The sequence below is a fragment of the Camellia sinensis genome, chromosome 8 (genome assembly GCF_055761805.1).
Source record: "Camellia sinensis isolate YWXY chromosome 8, ASM5576180v1, whole genome shotgun sequence".
NCBI classification, from domain to species: domain Eukaryota; kingdom Viridiplantae; phylum Streptophyta; class Magnoliopsida; order Ericales; family Theaceae; genus Camellia; species Camellia sinensis.
The window spans coordinates 176032993-176058575 of record NC_138968.1 but is presented as its reverse complement, the minus strand read 5'-3'; the positions used below and the strand labels follow the sequence as shown (position 1 = coordinate 176058575).

The following is a 25583-nucleotide window of genomic DNA, read 5'->3' as shown; positions in this document are numbered from 1 at the left end:
AAATCTTTTACAGTCATTCCTTCCCTTCAATATATTCCTCAAACCCAGCCATGAATTGCAGTAATTCAACCAAATCAACCATAGCCAAAAATAATAATATAAAAATAATATAAAATTTAAAAAAAGAGAGAGAGAGAGAGAGAAAAGTGGTGAAGAATTGCAGAAAATCCAGGTGCATTGAACCGCCTTGAATCCAACAAAACTTGGGTTTTCTGATCATTTGCATTTATTACATTCAACCCCCCTCCTGCAGCCACTTCTGCATCCATTTGCAACAATACTCGCTAAGAACACCAAGTTATGGCAATTCCAGAAGGAAATGAATTACTCTTGCACCGCATCCTTGCACAATGCTCAAAGCTCTAGCTTGAATAGCAGGAACAACTTTTATTTTACTATGAGCCCAAACAATGGATTCAAGTTCTTACATATATTAACAAATCTGCTGAATAAAAACAATTACGAATTGAGCACCTAGGAAAACCTCAGAAGATCACACATCCAAGCTTTTTAGAGATCGGAACTCCATTATACATAGCAGATTTTTAATATCATATCATTTTGGATCACAGAATAAAATGTATGACTTTAGAATATATGAAAACTACGTCTGATTGCAAAAACCTCAAGAGATGCAGAACTTTTAGCTGCTTCACCATGCTTAGTAGTCAAAACAGCAACAACAACAACAACAAAAACAAAAAAAAAGGGGAGGATGAGAATAATGGAACAAATGGCACTGGTATCAATACCCTATTTTCCAAAAGTCAGTTTCAGCCAGAAAGTAGTACATGATTTACAATTTAATGTGAAGATGAACGTGGAGACGAAGAAAGGAAAAGAATTCACTGCCCACTTGAAGGATAACAAAGGGCATCTATATGCAAATAACTAGAAATTTACAACAACATGAAAAAACATGATTCACATTCACGATAGTTGAAGATCACTCTACCAACTCTTCAAAATTCTCCAGAACACTAATACGAGATGTCCTTTGTGAAGCAATTGAAGAATCAACCAACTGAATGATCCAACGCCATTTTCTTATATGACATTACTCACTGAAAGGCCCTCTGAGCAGGAAAAGGCCACCATTTGGCAAGCCCAAAACCCTCACGAGGCTGATATTTTTTGCTGCAAGTATTGCCCACTTTATCATAAAGAATAGTGTAATTCTTGCTGGTCACATTTCTAAAATAGCAGAATTTACTACCATCATATTGGTATGCTTGCTGTGTACTCCCTATACCACTGACCACAGAGCTCCCTATTACAAGCATGACACCCTGCGCATTCTGCAAATTTTTTAGAGAACTAACCAAGAATCCAAAACCATCAGCCTTAACCCTCTTCTCATTAAAACCCAATGTCAGATTCGTCACATCACTATAAGTTCCATCTCCTTGATCCACATAATCAGAGTACACATAAAGGGGAAACCGTTTAAATGATTCCATTGACTGACTAGAAGAAGATCGCATGTTTGTATTGACACTGTCATTGAAATCGATTATCTGATTCACAATCTGCAAATCCCCATCGTTTCCCATCACCATAAAGTTACTATAAGTGAATGATTGAGTTGAATTCGTCGTGATCTTCCCATGGGATGATTTCACCCAACCAGTCGACGATATGGACCTACTAGCACTAGTCAAAAAATTTCCATTTAGATCTGTAAAATTTAATACTGAAGAAATAACAGCAGGCAAGCTTTTGTGTCTCAAAAGCTGTCCTTGAGTTTTTACATTCTTCTTGTCCAACCAAACGTGCAAATTCGCATCTATGTACCACACATCCAAAGCATTCGTTACGCTAAATCCAAACTCATGGACCTTTCCATCTAAAATTGTTCCTAAAAACGGAGTAATTTCAATATCATAAGAAGGGAGATCAAAAGAACCAATCCCTGTAATGGGTCTCCATAGGAGGGGATTGATCCCTCCCGTATAAATCACAGTAAAAGGCCAAACAGCACCAACTACAATACCATCCAAACTAACCACAACCTCCCTAAAAGGCCCATTCCCAGGCGTATCAGTAAGGTCATTCGCAATAATGTACTCATTCGGTAAATTCGCATACCAAAACTCATCATCCCCATGAAATGAGACATAAACCTCTAACACAGCCCTATACACATTTTGGGGAATCTTGAACTTCTTTGATTCTACATCAGTTGAATTCTCAATTTCAAACCACAACCCGTCATTCAAAGGCAAATTTCGCGAAATAGGTAAGATCAAATCAGCCCCAGAACGAAACCTATTATCCGAATTGAAATCGACTTCAGCAGGATAAAAATGAATTGTGATATTCACATGGTAGATACCAGTGTAAGCACTAGTAACAATGTTACCAAGATAAACAGCAAGGGTTTGGTTGGTCATGAGCAATGAGTAATACCTTGTGACGTCCTTCTTGACAGTCCAATCAATTCCGGCGGTTGTTGGCTCCGCCGTGCAGCTCCGGAGAAGCTCAACGCCGCCAAGCCAAACCCCAAAAATACGATCATATTGGGTGCCTTTACATGTTGCTTTCCATTCGAGGACGATTGTGGCGAAATTTTGAGATGGGCAATTGGAAGGGGGGGTGTACTTGGAGAGAACTGGTGGTTTGCCGTATGTGTAGCCAAAATCGTGGTGGAGGAGGAGGTATGAGCAGGGTTTGGTTCTGGGTAGTTTGATGGGTTTGGTGACTTCAAAGTATGTGGTTGATGGGGCGTTGGTGGAGGGAATGGGATGAGAGGTGAGGTCTGGTATGAAGTGGGTGGTTTTGTGGATGTTTGCGGTGGTGGAGGGAGGTAGGAGGAGACAGAAGGCGAGGAGAGAGAGGAGAGAGAATGCCATGAATGGCGGCTGTGCTGTTGTTGCTTGTGTGTTTTTGAGTGACATTATATAGAACAATGCTCAAGAGAGTGAAACTTGAGAGAGAGAGAGAGAGAGAGTGAGAGAGTGAGATTGGTGAAAAGTGAAACCAATACCTCACGTCAAGCTAAAGGATAATCTAGGGTTTTATATTAGAACAAGTAGGACTTCACCAACCATCTCATAGATTCTAGCTAACGTTTATGTTTGGAATATGGTTTTTTTTAAGTAGTTTTAATTTTTTGATTAAAAATATAGTGAAAAAAATTAAAATATTTAAGATTAATATTTTGACTTTTTACAGAAAAACCTGCAAAAAAAAATCAAAAAGTTCAAAAGAATGGAAATAAAATTTTGACTTTTTAACTAATTTAACCAATTGCAAACAACCCATAAAAAATTAATCTTTGTATATATATATTGTTAAATAAGTATTAATTAAATAACTAATCAATATTTGAATTATTTAATGAAAAACATTTTACTTTCATAAAAAAAAAGTAACATTTTTCTAGAAGTCTGGTCAATAGGTTAAGAAATTTTTAGCAAATTATACATCAGCCTATTTTGTCAACTGGATTAAAAGTTAATTTTTTAACTTTTTGACTTTGAATTATATCACCTCTCTATTTTTTTAAACGTTCTTTAAGTTTTTTTTAAAAAAATTGATTTTTAACCTACTTGCCAAAACTATTTTTGTGTAGAATGTGTAATCTTTTAATTTTCTTAATCTATATCCTCAAAACACATTAACAAAATCTTTCCTTTTTTTAAAAAAACATTTTTATGCACAATGATGCAGAAGAATATCTTTGATTGATACATTCTTTTCCAACCAGAAATAGTTGCAATTTGAGGGTTGGGTACATCTGTACAAGTTTGTAGCAACAAGTCAAACAAACAGTGAGCCACTAGGGCGTTTGTTCATGTCCCATCTACCATTCTGTTCATGCCATGCACATATTAGGATATGAAAATTTTCCTATAAGGCTATCAGTCAATGCATCACATGCCCTCCAAGTGTGTAAAAAAAGCAGAGTAAAATTGCAAGATAGCATAGTTTTATTAAAAAATGACTGGTAAGTTAAAAAAAATGTTGTTAAACACAAAAATAAATTCAATTAATGGGAGAGAAAAAATAACATAAATTCAATTAAGAGATCGATTTAAAACTGAGAATTGACCAGAGTCACCATTCAACAAAAAAACCTCCAAAGGAACATAAGATGAAGCTGACATGGATGACGACCCAAATCTGTAGGTGGGTTGCAGTATTTTGCTCCCTCTTGTACATGGAATGACGAGAAGTCGGGGTCCTGTCCTCATCTGCCAAACCTGCATGGAGAAAAATTGAATTGCTGAGAGAAGCACACTCCTTTAATAGAAATATTGAAAATTGAATTCAATTGCCAAGACATTGTGAATGACTGCCAAATCTTCCAAACATTAATAGCTGAATTGTATAGTAGTAGCTCCAGTGGAACATGCAATAAGAGAGTTCCCTACCAGTTTTGACACTGGAAATTAGAGATCATAACTCAAAATTAATTTGCTAATGCAAGAAAATAGTACCTCAATAATCCCTTTTCGAGGTGCATGAATGGCTAAGCACAGGCAATAATCACTCTTCACATGTTCATAATAATTGGAACTTGATGTTGCTGTATCTTTATTGACTAGCATTTCCATAAACAGGCAATTAGCTTCACGATATCCCTGTGAAAAAAGTGAAGCTGAACTCCTGGGATAGCAGAGGAAAAGAAAACTAATACTACCAAAAGATGTCAGAAAAAGGCGTTCAATTCAGTGCTTGTTGAGAGAAAAGAGAAAACCTTCCATAGCCGCACTACAACGAGTGCCCGGGTGTCTAAAAGTAGTATACGGCCAAGTGAATCCGTTATTGCTGCCAATGTACCACTAGGTGATAAGGTGAGCTTCTCGCCCTTCCTTGGGTAATCCTTCAAACACATAAGAGGAGAAGCTGCCAAAAATCATAATAACATAACATAAAGCTTTGACAGCAGAAAGTAACTAATATGTGGGATATAAATAAACTGTCATGTCACATGCTCACATTTAAAATACAACTATGAGTTAGCTCATAATAAATTACAAAAATTAGTATCACCTATACTTAATTTCATCTTTCAAGGTGAATATTTGAATGCACGAACGTATGCTTGCGTGTAGTACACAAAATGTTCAAAATTGATATATGATAGAAAACCAGTACTCAATCCGTACTACTCAGGTGATTTATTTCCATCTTATATATTCACAAAATCTTGTATAAAGTTTTTATTAAAGTAATAAAAATCTATATAACAAAACAAGGGTGTTGATGAGACATTTGTCTTAGGCGGCATACAAATTAATGGCTGAGATTACACTTCTTGCCATACATTTCAAGGGCTGAGATCACACTTCTCTTTTATTTTTCTCTCTCTCTCAGGCTTTGTTTGTTCAGGTTTCAAAATTCAAACATTTCAAAAGTTTGATACCATTCTCTCTCTACCAAGCGTTCTCTTCCCCATTCCACCCTCTCTCTCTCTCTCTCTCTCTCTCTCTCTCTCAGTCAAACACACTCTTTGGTTCTCTATCTCTTCTACCCGATCTATCCCCATCGGAGCCCATCCTATGCGGATATCCAACCTCAACCCCCTATTCATTCTCGATTTTGCCCATTGCAACCCCGACCAAAGGGTTCGATTTTGCCCATTACAATATGAAATTGCCCGTTTCAATCTGAAATTGAAGGGTTCGATTTTGCCCATTGCAATATGAAATTGCCCATTTCAATCATTCAAAGTTGAGTGAATCGTCTTCAATCAAATGGTGGGCTTTGCAAGTCGTCTTCGACCAAGTCAACTGATTTCAATTTCAGATTTTCTTCAATTTCATATTTCAGTAGGTCAGATTTTCTTCTAACAAAACACTCTTTAAAACTTTTGAACTCAACCTACTGTATGAATCTCTTCATCTTCTATGTTTTGCACATCACACGAGAGAACCCATTATGTTATGGAGGTAACTACTTTGTTAGAATATGATTTATTGAGTTCCATTTAATTGAAATTTTGTGTTGTGGTTATGAGTTGTGTTTCCACATAATGCGTTTAACCCGTGTGTTTCTAATTTTTATTTTTTTAACATTTATTATCAGCATTGTGTATGTATATTGTTTTAGATCTATTGTTAAACTAACTTGCAGGTTGGAATTTTGGAGATTGTTGTAAAGCTATTGGTGTTTCTAATTTTTTTTTTTTTTTTTTTTTTAAACATTTATTATCAACATTGTGTATGTATATTGTTTTAGATCTATTGTTAAACTAACTTACAAGTTGGGATTTTGGAGATTGTTGTAGAGCTATTGGTGTTTCTAATTTTTATTTTTTTTTTTAACATTTATTATCAGCATTGTGTATGTATATTGTTTTAGATCTATTGTTAACTAACTTGCAGGTTGGGATTTTGCTATTGATATATCCTTGAGTTTATAATAATTATTTTTTCCAGTCAAGATGTAGTGTTGATAATTGACTTGGATATTGTGTTTTATGTTGTATTTATTTTAATTATGGAATCAGGAGTGTCACAGACCTTCAATTATGTTTCCATCGTCTTCTTTCCTTTTTTCAGATGCACATGTTTCTCTTCCTAATCCTATGTATTAATTTTTGCATTGGAGATTTTGTTTTCTTTTTTCAGTTGTCATTTTGTGACTTTGAAGATATTCCAACCGCAAAGTATGGACATCCATGTTGATGATGATGACCTATGAAGGCCATATAAGCCTCGATAGGGCTTTGTAAGGTTTATCAGTTAATTCAAACTTAAAATATTTGGTTTTTGTGTCACTTTTGCCACTATTTTGTGTATTTGTGTCATTTTCTTTGATCATAATATAAATATTTAGGAAAAGAGATTATTCCTTATTTCATTTTGTTTGTTCTTTTTCTCTCCTTCAATAATGTCATTGCCTAATAAAAAGAGTATCCATTGTAAGGAAAGCAACCATCTCAATTGTTTTCTCTCTCCATGCCTCTATATCTCCTCTATATGTGTCAAGGTATGTCTCTATATCTACTTTCTTGACTAGCTTTTATTTTTTGTTGTATTGTGTGTATTATTTGTTACTTTTAGATGCATCACTGTGCATAGTAGTAGCTTGGTCAGTTTCTTTCAATCTGTTTTACATTCATTGTTGCTAGGGAGTTGATGGGACATTTGCCTATACGGCATACAAATCAAGGGTTGAGATCACACATCAAGGGCATACAAATCAAAGGCTGAGATCACATTTCTCTCACCCTCTATTTTTCAGATTTCAAATTTCAAACATAATTCTTGAAGACTACCTCTCTCTCTCTCTCTCTCTCTCTCTCTCTCACACACACACACACACACACACGCACACACACCCTTCACTCTCTTCGTCACAAACCTCAACCCCTCCTTGCGCAACTATCACAGCCTCATTCTAGCAGGCGATTGATGGATGACGAATGTTTATTTCACTGATTGAAGTTGTTAAAGGGAGCATGGTGGACTGAGAACAGATCAGAATCTCGAGTCCCGGCAACAGATGCGGTAGGTATTCCATATCACAAACCCCTAATCTCTCTTTACATTTGTGTAAATAATTTTCAATTATTATTCTAAATTATTGAACTGAAATAAGTGAATCGCAATGGTAAATCATTCATCTGTATTTAAGAAGATTGGGCAATTTTTTATGTTCTTTTTTTTAGAAAAAAAGTTGTGCTAGTTTTTTCAATTGTTTTTGGTACTGATTTAGTTATTTATTTATTTATTTATTTTATAGCTTTAATTGTGATTGATTCTTACAATTCGTATCTGAAGCATTGCTTTCAATTTGCTTAAAAAAGTGAAACTTCTTAAGAATCTTTTGCATCCAAACATTGTGGTTCGAATTTGATTACATTTATGTGTTCTCATTGCCTAAAAATTTGGTAGGCTCACATTAATTTATTTTTATTTTTATTTTCAATTTAATTCTACATTGATTCATTTAACACTTTGTTTTTTTATTGACAAATAGTAACATTTTATCAACAATCTCATGATTCTTTAATTTTGAATTGTGTTTGTGTTTTTTTTTTTTTTGTTTTTTTTTTGGTTGACTTAAATATACTATGTAATTTCTTTCTTTTTGTATATTATTTGGGAGAGAATTTATACAACCATGACCATATCCATTTGTAAATGGGTCAAAGAGAGGTGGAGATTGGTTTTTTGGGTCCAACATTATCATCCAAAATAATATGTATAATTTTTTAGTAGAGGGATAATTCTTCTACTTTCTCCACCTTTTTTTTTTTTTCCCGTCTCATATGCAAAATCAGCAACCATCTCAAACTAAAATCCTATTGTTGAAGCGTATCATACAATCCAATCCTATTGGTGAGTTGGCTTTAAAATGAAGTGCTAACCATCCTCTTTCCAACTTTGCCAATCTACTCTAGCCTTGCTCGATCTCCCCCTCTAAAGCTCCAACTCCCTCTTCCCAATCCCTAACTCACTCCCCCTTCTCTCTCAAGCACAATTTTTGTTCTTTGTAGTATCGTTGTTTGTATAATTTTGAATATTTTTTACACGGTTCATGAAATCTGTTTGTATTTTTGTTAACCATTCCCATTACTGATTTAATTTTCTATCTATTTTTTTATTTAATTTGTATTACAGGAGAATTTGAAATGTCCCTTGGTTCTTCGGTCGTAGAATGGTGAAGTTATGTCAAAGGTATGAAAATTTGGTATGGATTTTTTCTGAATCAATTTTTGAAATTTGCTTTCTTCTTGCTTAAAGATTAACATTTTTTGGTGTTTCTAATATAATCACTATTTGTAAGAATATTTTTTTATGTGATTCATGATTTTTTGGAATTTTTCTAAATCTATTTCTGAAATCTGATTTCTTCTTGCTAAAGGTCAACAACTTTTGAGGTTTCTAATATAATCACTATTTGTAAGAATATTTTTTATGTGATTCATTTTTTTTTTCCTATGTATTTTTTTTTTTATCATTTGAATACTCATGAAATCTGTTTGTATATTTGAGGTTCATGTAATTTTAAAAGCATTATAACAAGAAGAGGACTCATATGGCCAAAGTGATTCACAATCATTTTAGTAACTCCTATACTGTTGTTTATCTCCTAACTACACTTTTTGTTATTTCGGTCAATAATTCCCAAGCCTACTTCACAATATTTTCTGCACATTTTCACATTCAAAAGCTGTTGTACATGGTTTTCTAGAATGGAATCCCCTCTAGATGATCTTTTGTGTTATTCTGCAGGAAATAAATGAAGTAATTCTAATTATGCTTTTACGAGATCATCCAAATAATTGAAGGTATTCATTGACATCTACTTTTCATATTATGCTTAATCAATCATTATTTCTGTTGGTTGTTGATTTTGATGTTTTCGATTTTTTATTAGTTGATGCGCTTTTAGATTTCTTTAACACATTTGCTGGTTTACTTTTGTTTTATTGAATTTCTATCTTTATGGATTTGGTAAGATGTTGGTGAGGCAGAGAGGGTGTGCGGTAGGGGAGGGAAAGACAAAGAAGGTGGTAGCAATGCGATAGGGGAATAAATTTGAAAAAACACCAAATATTTAGTTTTAGAGAAAATTCTATATAACAAGGAAGGGTAGTATTTGATCCAATGGCTAGGATTGCTTCTCTCTTTCATCCACGGTCCATTTCCAACATTGATTTTGAAAATGTATTTGTCCTATGTGGCAATTTGGATGGTCTAGATTAATTTAATCCAATGATCTATTTTTTAACACTTCACCTATCTCAGATTCTAGATATCTCTCGATCACTCCTCAGCTTTGCCCCTTTCTCCTAGTCACTGCCTCATCAAAGTCTAATTTTTGTTGTCTAGGTTTTCTAATTTTTGCTTTCACTATTTTTGTGCCTCTTTCATTACATAATGAGCTTTTCCTTTTTTGGTTTTTTCCTTTTCCTATTATGCCAACTAATAGATCTCTAAAAACATTTCTATCTTCAACTCAAACTGTGATGAGATCCTTAGGTGCCTTTGTTTTCTAATTTGATTTTGATTTGGTGTTTGTTTACAATTCTATTTTGGATTTATTTTTAAACATCTGTATTCCTAGCATTGTTGTTTAGATCATATGAGAGCTCCTTTATTCAGATTTGTATTTGTCTACTTGCTTTTCTTTTCTTTTTTTAATTTATTTATTTTATTCTTTGTTTTGGACTTTGTTGTTAACCATTTAGAGTGGACTTTTTTGGGTGAATATTTAGAGTGAATTTTGTTGCATTAATATCCTTAATTTGATTCTCTTGGGAAAATTGAATCTTTGAGGACTGTTTGAGGATTAACAATGTAGAGTGAGGCTAACAGTGAGTTTAAGGAATATCAGATGTTGATAATTTACGCTTCATTTTGGTTGGGGAGTGCCTTTAGGCACTGGTCATTCGCTAGATTATTTTGATATATTCTTCTTTTTGGTAATGTCTTTTCCTCACAGAAATGCTTATTTTTCTTTCTTTTTTATTTTTTATTTTTTGGTGAGATGCTGAATTTTTTATTTTATCACAAAAGTTTTTTTTTTTTAATTTTAAAAGAGGTTCAACAACCTTTAAAGTGTTGACATCGCAGTTTTTTTTAGTCCCAGGATGGTTCTTGAATAAAATTCTTATCAACTGGTATGGTTAACATTTAAAATATTAGTATGATTCAAGACTATAAAACACTTAATACTTCATAATATTAGTATTGTTAAACTTTTATTTGGTGTTACCTGTAGGTTGTGTTTTGTCAAGTTTATATGTGGATCATAAGCTGATTTTTTGGCTTATTATGAAAAAATGTATAGAAAATGGAGAGGTGATATGACCCAAATAAGCCAATAAGTCAATGTTTTGGTTGATCTAAATGTTTTGGCTTTTGCAGATTTTGTAAATGATTTGATTTCTTAGCTTTGTTATCCCTTTGGGGGCTGAATTTTTGTATTATTTGCATCATCTTGATACTTTTTAATAATGTCTGCTTATTTATGAAGGAAAACAAAATTGATGCTAAAAGCTCCTCATGTTCAAATAATTGAATGCAACATTGTGGTCTTTTCTTAATTCCGACACTGATACATACTTAGCAATATAGTAATAGGTGTAATATCAGTTTTGCCATGGACTACTAGATTTGTCATGTTCATCAAAAACAAAGAATATAAAGTGTTGACATCACAGTTTTTTTAGTCCCAAGATGGTTGTTGAATAAAATTCTTATCAACTGGGTATGGTTCTTGAAGCATTTTTATTTATTTAACAATTAAAATATTAGTATGTTTCAAGACTACAAAGCATTTGATACTTCATAATATTAGTATTGTTGTTACACTTTTATTTGATGTTACCAGTAGGTTGTGTTGTGTCAAGTTTCTATTGTTGTGCTTCTAATTATGTTGAAAGCTCCTCATGTTTGAATAATTGAATGCAACATTGTGGTCTTTTCTTAATTCCGACATTGATGCATACTTAGGAATGTAGTAATAGGTGTAATATCAGTTTTGCCATGGACTACTAGATTTGTTATGTTCATCAAAAACAAAGAATTTAAATTTGTTCCTGCATGCATGATTTTTTTTTGGTTTGCATATTCCGGTTTTTTCTTCCAATGAAAAGCTGGATAAATGAATATTGACCTAAGGACACAACAAGATGGTGACTTTGATGGCCATGGGTTTCATGGATATTTTTTTATTAGTTTAAATGCGTTCGTAATTTCTAAACTTATTTCTTTTAATGGGATTGTTAGAATTTCCCATCTTTACCTTCACCTACTCCACTACACACTCCACTTCACCTACCTCCACTTCACCACACACTCCACTTCACCTAACCCACTATCACCTCCACTACACCTAACCTACTACCACATTTTCTTCTATATATAGATTGTATAGGAATTGTAATCAATCAATCTTGTAATACATCAAAATATATATCAATCAATAATACAGTATTGTTAACATGGTATCAGAGCAGGTTTAGAACCTAGTATTTTTGCTTCACCGGCGGGCGGCAACTTCGCCTTGGCCGCCCGCCGGACCTCAACCTAGTCCGCTAGAATTCTCTTTATAGATATAGATTGTATGATGCAGGCGCTCCCTTGACATTGAGCGTCCCACCTACACCAATCTCAACAGGCTCGTCTCTCAGGTGATTTCATCGCTGACTGCTTCTCTTCGTTTCGATGGAGCTCTGAATATGGATGTGAACGAGTTCCAGACCAATTTGGTCCCATACCCAAGAATTCATTTCATGCTTTCTTCATATGCCCCTGTTATCTCTGCAGAAAAGGCCTACCACGAGCAACTCTCGGTTGCAGAGATCACCAACAGTGCATTCGAACCGTCTTCTATGATGGTGAATGCGACCCGCGCCATGGCAAGTACATGGCGCTGCCGGCGGTTGCTGCCGAACATGTAGATCGCGGCGGTGTCCGGCCATCTCCCCAGATCTCCACCTCTGTTGTTGAACTGTACTCCTCGACCATGAGGCCATCTATGACATTTGCCGCAGATCTCTCGATATTGAGAGACACACCATACCTCACTCAAGACAACATACACAGGGGAGGGGAGGGGTACTGATCTCTCTCTCCCTTCGGTTTACCTCTATCCTTGCGACTCCATTGGCTTAGATCGATGTTGAATTCATATAAGGTGACATGAGCTGCAGTGCTGAGAATTTCTTCGACAAAGGGATCGATTCGCTGAAGAACAGTCAGATTAAGGACTTTGGTGCTTTGCTGGTCCAGATTCGGCATTAATTTGCCATTCTGAGACATTTTTTCTCTCTCTCTCTTCGCCGTTGTGAAGGAAAGCTATTGGTGAATAGACACCAGGTGCCCATATCAGTCATGCAAGAGTTGCTGTGCAAAAGCTACAAATCCATTTCAGACACCCAATCTCAATTCACCACTCATTCTCAGATGGGAGAGCCTATTTTTGAAAAGAGATTTCGTTTGGACATTGCCCACTAGTGGAACAAAGCTGTGGAACAAAGCTGCGGACCAGACATTGGGACCAGTAATCGAGTCCCTTAGCTCACGATGGTGGTGCCTTTTTTTAAAAACATAATCATCTCTCCTCACTTTGCATCCACCGTCCACACTTTTTTGATCCCTTTTATGACACTTTTTTTATTTTATTATTTTATTTTAAAAAAAAAAAAAAAAAAAAAAAAAAAAATTCATTCCAGTTTAATTTTTCTGCTCCATCTTGTCCCTTCACGCCATTCGGATTTGCACAATACACTCATTTTATTCATATCGGGATCAACCCCGATCCACATTTTCCACAAAAAAAAAAAAAAAAAAAAAAAAAAACAAAACAAAAAAACAAAAAAAAAAAAAACAACAACAACAACAAAAATACACAACACATCACACCAACCACAGCTTTGTTTTCTTTTCTGCAGACGGCCACCCACCGACCTACTCTGCCGCCGGTCTCTTCTTTTTGCCTCCGTCCTGGACGGCCCTTGCCGGTGTTGCCTCCGTGTTTTTTACTCCACTGGGCATGATCACTACTCCCTGCTCCTCCACTGCAGCATATGGCAGCCCTCCAAATCGGAACATCACGGTGGCCTTCCGCTTCAGCTCCTTGTTTTCTGCCCTTAGCACGCTTATCTCTGCTCGCGCATCCTTATACATGCGTTGGAGCAGAGCCAGCTGGGAGTTTAAATGCTGCACCTCATTTGTTCTACTCTGCAGCCGGTTCGACAAGTTTGTGACCGCCGTCATGCTTTCCACACATGCCTTCAGAGTATACTGATTGGCCTCCACATCCGACTGCACTGCCATTCTTTGCTCCACCGACCGCATCGGAAAGTTCAACGGAGCAAACTCCGGGGCGCTTGGTTGAGTTTCCAGTGCAACCGCACCAGTTGTCTCTCTTGTTGACTCATTGAGGTCGGGAAAGAGAGTGAGCAGACTCCGGGAAGATGAAGCCATTTTCTGGGCCACAGAGTATTACAGAGTATCTCTCTCAGAAATCTCTCTCAGACAACAGAGTGTTACGGACTATCTCTCTCAGCACAACGAAGAAGAGTTTTTGTTTTTTCAGAGGTTTTTCGCAGCTTTTCTCTGCCTCAGCCTCAGCCTCTGTCTTATAGCCGAGGCAGCCACGCGCATCGCGCGCCTCTTGCCACCAGCCGACAAACGGGCACGCAAGCCAAGGCGCCCACGTGCCTCGCCATCATGTCCGGCACACCTTTTGATGAATTGGGCACGCCTTTTGATGGCACGCCTTTTTATGGATTGGGCACGCCTTTTGATGGCACGCCTTTTGAAAAATTGGGCACACCTTTTGAGGGTGCAACTTCTACAACGGTCCGACAAGACCCCATAAACTGTCCCGACATTTGATTCAGGTTAGCTTTTACAAGGGTCCGACAAGACTCTGTAAACTGTCCCGACATTGATTCCGGTTAGCTCCTTTATGGGTCCGACAAGACTCAGTAAACTGTCCCGACATTAATTTCGGTTAGTTCCTTTATGGGTCCGACAAGACTCTGTAAACTGTCCCGACATTTGATTCCGGTTAGCTTTTACAGGGGTCCGACAAGACTCTGTAAACTGTCCCGACATTGATTCCGGTTAGCTCCTTTATGGGTCCGACAAGACTCTGTAAACTGTCCCGACATAGATTCCGGTTAGTTTCTACAAGGGTCCGACAAGACTCTGTAAACTGTCCCGACATTGATTCCGGTTAGTTTCTACAAGGGTCCAGCAAGACTCCGTAAACTGTCACAACATTGTCTTCTACAACGGTCCGACATGACCCCATAAACTGTCTTCTACCACGGTCCGACATGACCCCATAAACTGTCTTCTACATCGGTCTGACACCACCATACAGTGTCCTCTACCACGTTATGACACCCCCATACAGTGTCCTCTACAACGTTATGACACCACCATACAGTGTCCTCTACAACGTTATGACACCACCAGTCAGTATCTGCACCAATGGTCTGACACGACCATACAGTGTCTCCTATCCTTTTTTATTTTTATGTATTTTCTTGTTTTGTTCCTCTCTTCAAACTCAAGTTGGTTAGTTTCTATCCTCCTTGAGTTTGCGGGGGGCTGTTAGAATTTCCCATCTTTACCTTCACCTACTCCACTACACACTCCACTTCACCTACCTCCACTTCACCACACACTCCACTTCACCTAACCCACTATCACCTCCACTACACCTAACCTACTACCACATTTTCTTCTATATATAGATTGTATAGGAATTGTAATCAATCAATCTTGTAATACATCAAAATATATATCAATCAATAATACAGTATTGTTAACAGGGATTAAGTGAGAAACAGGGTATAATGTACTATTAATGATTGTGTAAGATCTTAGATTTTAAATATTCAAGCAGTCTCATCACTGTCTAATGAAATAATGCATGATGTAGTCAATAAGCTTTTACTTCAATGCCTATTTATTTATTTAACATGCTTACTTCAATTAACTTTTCTTATCTGGCTTTATATGAACAAACTGTAAAGGTTCTTCAAATCAGGGAAGGTGAAGGAATTGAACTAATCTTTTATAATACTAACTCACAGATTGTAGTGATGGTTGCATTTGGTAAATCTCGAAGGCATTTGGAAGCATTATCCTTTTTTTTAACACTACGTAAAAGGAAGTGCAGGACTTCATATTACTTTTCCTATTTAGTTCTATGATAGTCCATTTCAACTCAAGGCAAATTTTTTTGAAGGGAATAAACCGGTTATCTACATTACATTTTCATACTTATGAAGGTGAGGAATCTTGACTAGGTGTCCTATCTTTTTAGTTTTAATACAATAGTTTGTTTTGCCTCTTTGCTTTTGTCGGCAATAGTCAGTTTGGATTGTTTGGATTTTCTCAAGTATTACTTTTTTTAAATGGTTTTTTTTTTTTTTTAGCCTTCTATGAGGAATCATGCATTTTGATCATAAAAAAATTGTTCAAGTGTGAATGTGATAATTGATAGTATTTAGTTTGATAATTGTAGGTAAATTGGGAAAGACACTGGTGCTTTTATCAAGAAGATATGTTATAAATTTTTTTATGTTCAATTTCTCTTAATTCATAATTATTGGTTTTCCAGTTTCTCATAAATATTTTGAATGAGTTTTCCTGTTATGATTTCTTTTAGCTGATTTTTTTAAGTCGAATTGTTGTGGTTGTGTTGCTTTTTTCTATGTGTGTTAATGACTGGTCTTTCATTCTTGACTAGATGATTAGTTTTTTTGTTTTTTAATAAGCTATAATGATTTTTCTTTTGTACCAAAATGTTCATTCACCATTCCTCTTGTGCTTGAAGTATGTCATTTTGAATTGATTTGTTATAATTGAGTTCTATGGCGCAATGAAATTGTTATTGATTTATTTTAATTGAGCTCTATAGTTTAATGAAATTGTTGTCATTCTAAATTGATTTATTTTAATTAAGTTTTGTAGAGTGTGAGGTACCAAAAATATTGTTGAGAGTGCCTTTAGGCACGAGTTACAAATTTTTATTTTTTTTTACTTTACATTTTACTATTTTGATTTGCAATATTACTGAACATTATAAATTTATTATATTTATTCCTTAATTTGTATTAAGGCTAGGGGAGTTGTTAATTGAGTTCTATAGGGCATGTGAAAATTCTTTAAGAATCATCAAAAAATGATATAGACTTCATAAATTTTAACATGATACGTATAAATTACAACTATATTTTGATCATAATATTATTTACACCGTGCCTTCAGGCACGGGCATACACTAGTAAAAAAATAAAAGTACAAGTTCAAACATAAAGGAAATCATTATCACCTCGAGCAAATGGTTGGGGCTTTGCTTCTCGCTTTTTTGTTGATTTTTGTTCACTCCGCCATATCATTTTTGAAAAAGAGGCTATTGTTGAAAATGTTGCTGGCACGACTTTTGACAGAATAGCTCCTACCAAAGACCTACCGTGGTCCTCTGATAGTCTTTTGTAGAACCAAACAAAAATTGAAACAAAGAGGAAAATATCAAAATGATTATACAAATGCATTAACAAGGTAATCAAAACCATTTGAAAGAAAACAATGAGTGGGTTTTTATAGTGTGAAATCCCACTATGCTAACCTGAATGCTGAAATTGCAGCATCATCTCCAATGGTAACTGCACAATAATAACGTTGACTTGACTGCCCAACAATAAAACCAGCTGAATTCAAATACCAGAATAACTTCAGAAAGCTTCCATAAGGGATTGAACAATTCAACAGTGTCTTTATTGGAATTAAAGCATGTCACTAATGTTTTAAATATATCTGTTAAGATTGAGCAGCATATGTTATCACCTGCTGTTCCAACAGTGGGGGAGGCATTATGCCAGTTATTGCTGCATCAGCACATGACCCGTACTTGTTAACGTTCCATAGCTGGTAAGGCAGTCTTCCATGGGAACTCCCACAATCATCTGCATCTCTCTTTTGATCCCAGAACTGAGAGCTTGTTTCTTGAAACCATCGCTGAAGCATGCTCTACATTTCAAGAAAGAAAGAACATGTTAGTCCATAATGAATTTAGGATCCAAAATGTTAAACCCTCAAAAAGTGAAACAAATGCAAAGAGCCTGACCACACAAATTTTCTGATGTTAAGAAAAAAATTAACTTATCCCAAAAATGGTAACCTGATTCACTAAGACCTTAGAACATCACAATTCAGACACAAAACTTTCAGCACTTTGCAGCCGAGAATATCAAATACCTGGATCTCAGATCCATCAAAACGAGCAATCAGACCGGGCATTGCAACACAAATCTCCTCAGATGATGTATCTAGCGTGATAACTTTCTTGGTGCCATGGACTCTTAGACGAAGAATTCGAGCAGGACATACAATCTGTCACAAAAAATTAACTAATAAGTTCCGCAATCTTTGTATCATTGGCACAAAAAGAAAATAAGACTCATGAAACTGCATCCATAAACAGAAATCCCATTCATACTTCTCTTTGCAGCTGAGAATAAGAAGAAGAAAATGTATCTAGTATAAACAAATAAGATGAGCAAGTACTCAATCAACTTATAACATATTGGTCCCAACTTATAAAGTCACATAAGTACACACATGCAAGTCATTAATCAGTTGCTTACAAACCTCAAAACAACATTTTGTTTTTTTGGATTAGTAAAGATATTATAAAAAGAAGCACCAAGGGAGTGCCACCCATATAACACTAAAGAAGAAATAAACAAAAGGCTAACAATCTCTGTACATCGAAACTTTACTCAAAAAAGCTACAAAGCCCAAAAATTGATGTACAACTCTTCCAAAGGACTAACTATATAAAATAAAATAAAAATATCTAATTTTCAACTTAAAAATAGGTTCTTCTAACCCATCAAAAGTCTTTTGATTTCCTCTGCCCGAATGATCCACGTCAATTCAAAAGCATACCCAAAAAAAAATCAAGTCTTTTTCCTTCTCGTCCTCGTTCTAAACCCCCTTCAAATAATGGAAAGAAATCTATCAAATTTCTACGAAATACCCACCCTAAGACAAACATACAATAAATCAAGGACCACATATCTCTCTCCTTTTTTTTCTTTTTCTTTTTCTCTTTTTTGATAAATAAGGACCACATATCTCTTGCCACCCTACAATGAAGAATAAGAAGAAGATGATTGACTGATTTCTCCATCGTGCTTACACATACAACACTAATTGATATGAATTCGCCTCATTATCAAATTGTCAGTGGACATAGATTAACTAATTTGCTTGGCGTACGATATCTTAAAGTGTTTCAAAACTTCAAAAGTAAAGCCAGCAATTGCGAACATCCAATTTGATTCTATGAAAGTTTTGGTCCCAATGTCCAAAACATCATATCACTCTCAAACCAAAAATGATCCACAAAACCATACCAAACTTCAACGCAAGTTTGTAATTCCTTTAATCTACTAAAAAAATTTCCACAAAACAAAACAGAAAATCACACTATCTGAGAACGAATCTGATATTTCAAAATTTCAAATTTCTTTCTTTTTTCCGCACAAATTTTCACACCCAACTAGCATCCTAAACTATGAGGGTGTTTGGGAAGTGAGTTTTTATGTAGATTTTATTAGATATAGGTTTTTATGAGATAAAAAATTTTTAGTGTTTGGGAAGATAGTTGGGTTTTTATGTGGTTGGATGTGATGTTTGTGAGAGAAAAAGTGAAATGATTATGGGGTTGGATGTGATATTTTGTTTGGATGTGTTTTTTTTGGTTTTGTAAAACTTTTGTCTTTTAGTGAAAAAAATGAGAAAAAAATTTGGGAACTTGCTTCCCAAACACCACCTATATATCTCTAAGTTCCAATTTCTTTCCTTTTCTCCATCATCTTTCAAACCCAATTCCCAGAAAACCATCAAACCCAATAACAACTCTTAAAATTACACAATTAACAACTCCAATCATTCTTGTCCCACAATCAATTTCACTACTTTTCTACATTGTATAATCAAAAGTGATGATTTTATCAACCTGCTTATGAATTAGATCGCCTTGAAGAGAGTAAATCAACAAATACCCACATGAGGTCCCGAGAGCAATCACTCGAAAATCATCAAACACCAACCACTCAATCGCAGACACGTACTCGGCCTCGATCGGGGACAATGTGGGCCGGATCTTGACCCGGAGACTAGCCGGGTCGGTGCCGTGGGACAAGTCGAGGATGAGGACGAGAGAGCGGTTGGCGAGGGCGAGAGAGTGGGTGTCGAAGGCGGTGAGGATGTGAGGGTTGTCGGAGAGCCAGCCTTCCTTGACTGAACCCAGTTCGGTGAGGTTGTCGCAGGCTATGGAGCCAAACTCGGTGGTGTGGCTACGTGTAGCCATTTTAGGATTTAGGGCATGACTGAGATTGTTGGAGAGAGATTGGGATTGATTGGAGTGTAGGGATCTGGGAGAAAACAGGGGAATGAAGGTGGAGATAAGGAAATGAAAAGATGCAACCGATGAATTGCAATGGGGGTAATTTTTTTATTTTTTTTATTTAAAATTTTGAAAAAATTTAAAAATTTAATATTTAAACTCTTTTTAATTTATTATATCTTTTAATAGATAAAAAAATATGAAAAATAATATGAGTCAAAATGGATAAAAACCTTCTTGGCAAAGCACTTTTATTTGATTGTGCGTTCTAACCCCCAAAAAAAAAATTAAACTTTTATCAAAGTATCGGGCAGAATCATTGAGTAGATGTCCGGTTAGTAGACTGATTTGGTGTAGAAGGATCATAATTTGTAAGATAATTTTACAAGGAGTAGATTATTCGAAAGGACATTTGTACGAATGTTCGGCTTAACGTCACTTGTAAATTTGATAAAATATTTCGGGTATTTTTAATTTGATAAAAAATTTAAAACATTTTAAATTTGATATTAGTTTAATATTATGACTAAAACACTAAAATTAAATTTTTTAATCAAATTTAAATTTAATAAAAGAAAGAAGTACGTGTTGAATAAACTCTAAAGCATGGTTTTCAGACCTGGGCCGGCCCGGCCCGGCCGGTCGAACCGGGAGCCGGTCCTCTCTCCGGTAAACCCTCAAGACTTGGGGTTGGCCAAAAACCGATGTTATTAGTGAAAACTGAAATAACCGGTGGTCCAACCGGGAAAACCGGTGCCAGTTCGGTGGACCAACCCTGTTGGTTTTTTTTTTTGTTTCTTTCTTTCTTATATATTTACATATATATATATATATATATATTATATCAAAATTTTGACTAAAAATTCTTACTTCAAGAGTCTCCTCTCATGAGGAGGAGTCTCATTGGAAGCTTGAAGAAATAATGAAAGTCTATTCCTATTTATAGGAAAACAATTGTTCAAAGAGAACCTAAAAATTGAATGTGGGATTCAATCAAATTGTTTGAATCATATTTGATTGGAAGGAGAGTTGAAAATTTTATTTTCATCCAAAATTAAATCTAGCATTCAATCAATTTGTTTGGAGGGAATGTTAAAATTTTTAAATTTCTTTAAAACTAGTGACTTTTTCTATCAATTATGACTTTATTAAATATTATTAGTAAATATTATGCAACACCTTTTTTTTATTATTTCAGTAATTATATATATTTTTATTTATTTATAATTTATAATTATATTTTTAATTATATAATATTAATTATGATGTCACGGTTCGACCGCTTTGACCCGACGGTTGAACCAGTGACCCATCCACCCGATCCCTTTTCCGGTTCGCTCACCGGTCCGGTTTTCAAAACAATGCTCTAAAGTATGTTTGGAGTTAAGGTAGATTCTTAAATTTTTATTATTAATTTAAATTTAAATTTATTTATTTATTTTCGATCTAAATTGACACAAAAATAATATTTTAGTCATTAACTTTAATATTAATATATATAAAATATTATTTTGTATTAAGTTTAATAACTAAAATATATCTTTTTCTATTGATTCACAAAAATAGATAGATGATTTATATTGAAACTAAATAAAAATATATATAATTTAAATTAACAAAATTAAAAATTCATAATTTATTTTATTATCAGAGTCAAATTTTGATTTTTTTTTATTATTACTATGATTTCTCGTAAATAAATTTATTTAAAAATAATGTTATAAAAAGTAATTTGTTTAGTATAGTTTCAATTTTTTTTTTTTAAGTGATTAAAGTGAAATTTGTACTAGTAAAAAATAAAATTATCAAATAAATTATGATTTTTTTAACCAAAAAAGGGTTAATAAGTTAGCTTTAAAATTAAAACCTTAGCTAAACAAAATCTATATATATGTTGAGAGAGAGAGAGAGAGAGAGAGAGAGAATACATAAAATAAAAAATAAAAAATAAATCATAAAAAAATGTCTAAAATAGTTAAACAAAAATCCATAAGCACATTCGAATAGTTTGAAAATATACTATTTTAGTAATTTTTAACTTTTTAATTAAAATATGAGGTAAAAAAATTAATATATTTGAGATAATTTTTTAATAATTTTACAAAAAAATGTGTAAAAAGTAAAATATATATATATATATATATTTAATTTTTTTATGTAGATTGTTGATTTTTTAATTTTTTTTGATGACTTTTTAACTTTTTAGTCACAACTTACATTATAAAGAATAGTCAAAATGTTAAATATTTCTTTTTAACTTTTAACTTTTTAACATTTCTAAATAAAAAAAATAAATCATAAAAAAATGTCTAAAATAGTCCAACAAAAATCCATAAACACATTCCAACAGTTTGGAAAATCTGTTATTTTAATAATTTTTTAACTTTTTAATTAAAATATAAGGTAAAAAAATTAATATATTTAAATAACTTTTTAACGTTTTTACGAAAAAAAATGTACAAAAAATAAAAAGAAAAAGATATATTTAACTTTTTTATGTAAATTGTTGATTTTTTAATTTTTTTTAATGACTTTTTAACTGTTTAGTCACAACTTACATTATAAAGAAAGTTACATGATAGTATATATATTTTTTTAAAACATTATAAATTAATAATAAATTTTACAAATATTCAAATATAAAATGATACATTCTAGTATTAATCAATAATTAATTTTTAAAAGATTTACCGACCTTAATTTTTCTTAAGTTATCTATAAAAATATAACAAAAATATTTTAAAACTTTAACTTATAAACTTTAATAATTCTAATAGGAGAGTCCTATAATGAGATATTTTAACTTTAATTTTTTTTTTTAACTGCCACCTCAGTAAAACTTTATTTAGAGCTACCAATCACACAACTGAAAATATTTAGGAAAATGTTTGAGGGCCCGAAATGCCTGACTCGAATGCCCGTTTTTTTTTTTTTTCTTTTTTTTTTTCCCGTCATTTTCGACCTCTGCAATGCAGAGGAAGAGGGAGAGGGAGAGAAAGAGAGAGAGAGGTCGCGTCGCCTGCGCCTCCCGCCGCCGATCGCGTCGCCTCCGCCGATCGCGTCTGCCTCGCCTCAGCCCCTCCTCCTCCATTTTTTAGGCCCCCTCCAATCCTTCCTCCCCCTCCCCCTCCCCCTCCTTCCCTTCTTCTTCTTCCTCTTTCTTCTCAAATTCGAACCAAATTTGACTCGAAACCCTTTCAGGCTCTGTAGCATAGCACAAATATTTATTATAGTAAGATAGTGATTTTGTGCCAACAAGACTTATCCTTTTCTTTCTCCCACTACAGTGTTCTCTCTCTGTCTCTGTAGCTCGAAAAATGCTGACTCAAAACCTCTCTCTCTCTAAAACCCTAAACCCTTCTCTGTCTACCTTCCAATTCCCAAACCCTCTCCACAAAACTCTACCCCCAATCCACCTCTGCCCTCAAAACCCAAAACCCCTCCACATCCACTGCCTCTACCAAAACCCTAACCCTCCATTTTCCCGCCAAAATGCCACTCACCGGCGAGACGTTCGCTCCTTCGCCGGCCGGAGCAAGAAGAAGACCGGCGGTCCCTCCCCCGGCCGCATCGAAGGCAACGCCGAGCTCCGCCGTGAGGCCAAGCGCAACGCCCGCAAGCGAAGCCAGAAACTCGCCGAGAGCCTCTTCTACAGGCTCAAAAACCCTCACAAGAATTACCCCGACAATTTCTCCGAAGAAGAGCTTCAGATGATCGGTCTCGGCTACGATCGAATGGTTCGATTCATGGAAAAGGACGATCCGAATCTCAAGCACCCCTATGATTGGTACAAATACGGTGAATTCGGACCCTACTCGTGGCGAGGAGTGGTTTTGGGGGAACCGATTCGCGGTCGATTTTCGGATGAGTGCGTGAGCATGATCGGCGAAGTTCGAGACCACGAAGAGTGGGAAAAGATTGAGCAGTTCGAAATGTCTCAAGATTTTGGTAACAGGTTGAGCAAATTGGATAAGAATGTGGGGTTTCGATACTTTTGGGTTTTTGTTCGTCATCCAAAATGGAGAGTTTCAGATTTGCCTTGGCAACAATGGACTCTGGTTTGTGAGGTTGTGATTGAAGCTGGGAAAAAACAGAGGTTGGATAAGTGGAATTTGATGGGTAGGCTTGGGAACAAGACTAGGGAATTGATTACCAAGTGCGCGGCGTGGATGAGACCGGATATAATATACGTGAAGAGGCCGGTTTATCAGTGTAGGTTTGAGCCTCAAGATGAGTTTTTCCAGGCATTGACACCGTTGCTTGATCTGGAGACGGAGCAAGATTTCTTGTTTGAGTTGGAAAATGATGATGGGAGGGTTGAGCTGTGTACTTATTTTGGTGGGTTGTGTAAGATTGTGAAAGTGAATCCGAAGGCGTTTGTGGATGATGTTGTTAAGGGTTATGAGAAGTTGAGTGATGAGAAGAAATCTAAGTGTTTGGAGTTTTTGCTGGGGAATCATCCGGTTTTGCTTTTGCATCCGTATACGAAGGAGTGGAAGGCTAAGTTGGAGGAGGAGGAGTTAGGTTGTGATGCCCCGGATGATGATGAAGATCGCGGTGGCAATGTGGGTGAGAAGGAGATTGTGGATTGGATAGAGGATGACGGGGAAGATGTTGGTGATGGTGATGAGGATGAGGATGATGACGATCAAGATGATGTTGTTATGGACGTGGACGGAGATGAAGACGATGTATTGGGTATTAAAGACGAGGAGGAGGAGGAAGAAGACTCGAGTACAGAAAAGAATGTAGAGTATTGGGATGGGGAGTTTAAGAAGGCACTGAGTAGCAATGAAGCAATGGAAAGTATTGCCAAACGAAGCTTGGAGATGTCTACCAAGTTATACGAGAAGCAATTGAGGACTATGGAGGAGAGCAGGAAAAAAGTAACCCCTGAAGATGGAGATGAACTGGCAATGAGGGGTACCAGAGCAAAGGTTAGTCCAAAAGAATGGAAACGAGTTGGGTATGGTCCATACAGGAGGAGGGTTAAGAAGAGTAGAATCCCTCCTGAGCTGTTCTTGCGCGCAGCTGTGAGGCCATTTACTTACAAGAATCTTGTTAAGGAGATTGTTTTGACGAGACATGCATTATTAGATGGTGAGATTGGTAGGAAAAAATGAAGCGATGTGATACCAGCCATGATCAGATTCTTTCTGCAAATGATCTACAAATATGATTTTGCTGCCTCCATTTTCCTTTGGACAACATGGAGAAAGTTAGGTATGCGCAGGAAAATGATGTTCGTGTCACTGAATGTTATTGTGCTCTAATTGTTTTTCATGATGTTTTTTAAATTTCTAAATTTCTTCAAGAGGTCTCGATGAATTTTGTGTTTTTGAAGCTCATGCAATTTGTGTTTTTGCAACCATCAAATTCGTTATGCAGCCATAAATGCTATCAAAAAAACATTTTAGGGTATGTTTGATTTGGATTTCTAGAGTGATTTTGAAAAAAAAAATATAAAAAAATTTATTTGATTTGTAAATTTTTCAAAATTACTTTCCCTCTCTTATCTATCAATCAATCACTTTTTTTTCTCTCCTCTCCTTCTCAATTCTTTTTTCTCTCACACACATCTACTCAATTATAACAAAATATCAAATTATTCGAAACTCTCAAACTCCAAAACTACTTTCAAAATATACAACCAAATAAACCAAAAAAAATTCTAAACTCCCTCCTCAAAACAATTTTTAAAAAATACTCTCCCAAAACCAAACCAAGCATACCCT

General features: G+C 35.2%; 3 protein-coding genes across 3 annotated transcripts; 1 reads left to right on the top strand and 2 right to left on the bottom strand.

Moving 5' to 3' along the window:
* Window positions 1-722: 722 nt before the first annotated feature.
* Window positions 723-3690, bottom strand: LOC114289697 (Peptide-N4-(N-acetyl-beta-glucosaminyl)asparagine amidase A protein). The gene has a single exon (XM_082884180.1). It carries the CDS (start codon window positions 2895-2897, stop codon window positions 1062-1064), a length of 1836 nt encoding a protein of 611 aa, XP_082740306.1. The 5' UTR covers window positions 2898-3690; the 3' UTR covers window positions 723-1061.
* Window positions 3691-3909: 219 nt separating this feature from the next.
* On the bottom strand, window positions 3910-19933 carry LOC114289698 (Rab3 GTPase-activating protein non-catalytic subunit). Its single transcript, XM_028233473.2, has 8 exons — window positions 19459-19933; window positions 17691-17825; window positions 17280-17462; window positions 17062-17123; window positions 16765-16922; window positions 4703-4851; window positions 4443-4586; window positions 3910-4205 (listed from the first exon to the last, which is right to left on the bottom strand). Exons 1-8 carry the CDS (start codon window positions 19810-19812, stop codon window positions 4020-4022), a joined length of 1371 nt encoding a protein of 456 aa, XP_028089274.2. The 5' UTR covers window positions 19813-19933; the 3' UTR covers window positions 3910-4019.
* A 3149-nt stretch (window positions 19934-23082) lies between these two features.
* LOC114289700 (uncharacterized) lies at window positions 23083-25196 on the top strand. Its single transcript, XM_028233474.2, has one exon. It carries the CDS (start codon window positions 23166-23168, stop codon window positions 24969-24971), a length of 1806 nt encoding a protein of 601 aa, XP_028089275.2. The 5' UTR covers window positions 23083-23165; the 3' UTR covers window positions 24972-25196.
* The last annotated feature ends 387 nt before the right edge of the window (window positions 25197-25583 follow it).

Coding starts and splice junctions, on each gene's coding strand:
- LOC114289697 (XM_082884180.1), bottom strand. CDS start 2,897: ATGTCACTCAAAAACACACAAGCAACAACAGCACAGCCGCCATTCATG.
- LOC114289698 (XM_028233473.2), bottom strand. CDS start 19,812: ATGGCTACACGTAGCCACACCACCGAGTTTGGCTCCATAGCCTGCGAC. Junction 4,587..4,702: donor TTGTAGTGCGGCTATGGAAG/GTTTTCTCTTTT, acceptor CTTTTTTCACAG/GGATATCGTGAAGCTAATTG. Junction 4,206..4,442: donor CTCGAAAAGGGATTATTGAG/GTACTATTTTCT, acceptor TTCTCCATGCAG/GTTTGGCAGATGAGGACAGG.
- LOC114289700 (XM_028233474.2), top strand. CDS start 23,166: ATGCTGACTCAAAACCTCTCTCTCTCTAAAACCCTAAACCCTTCTCTG.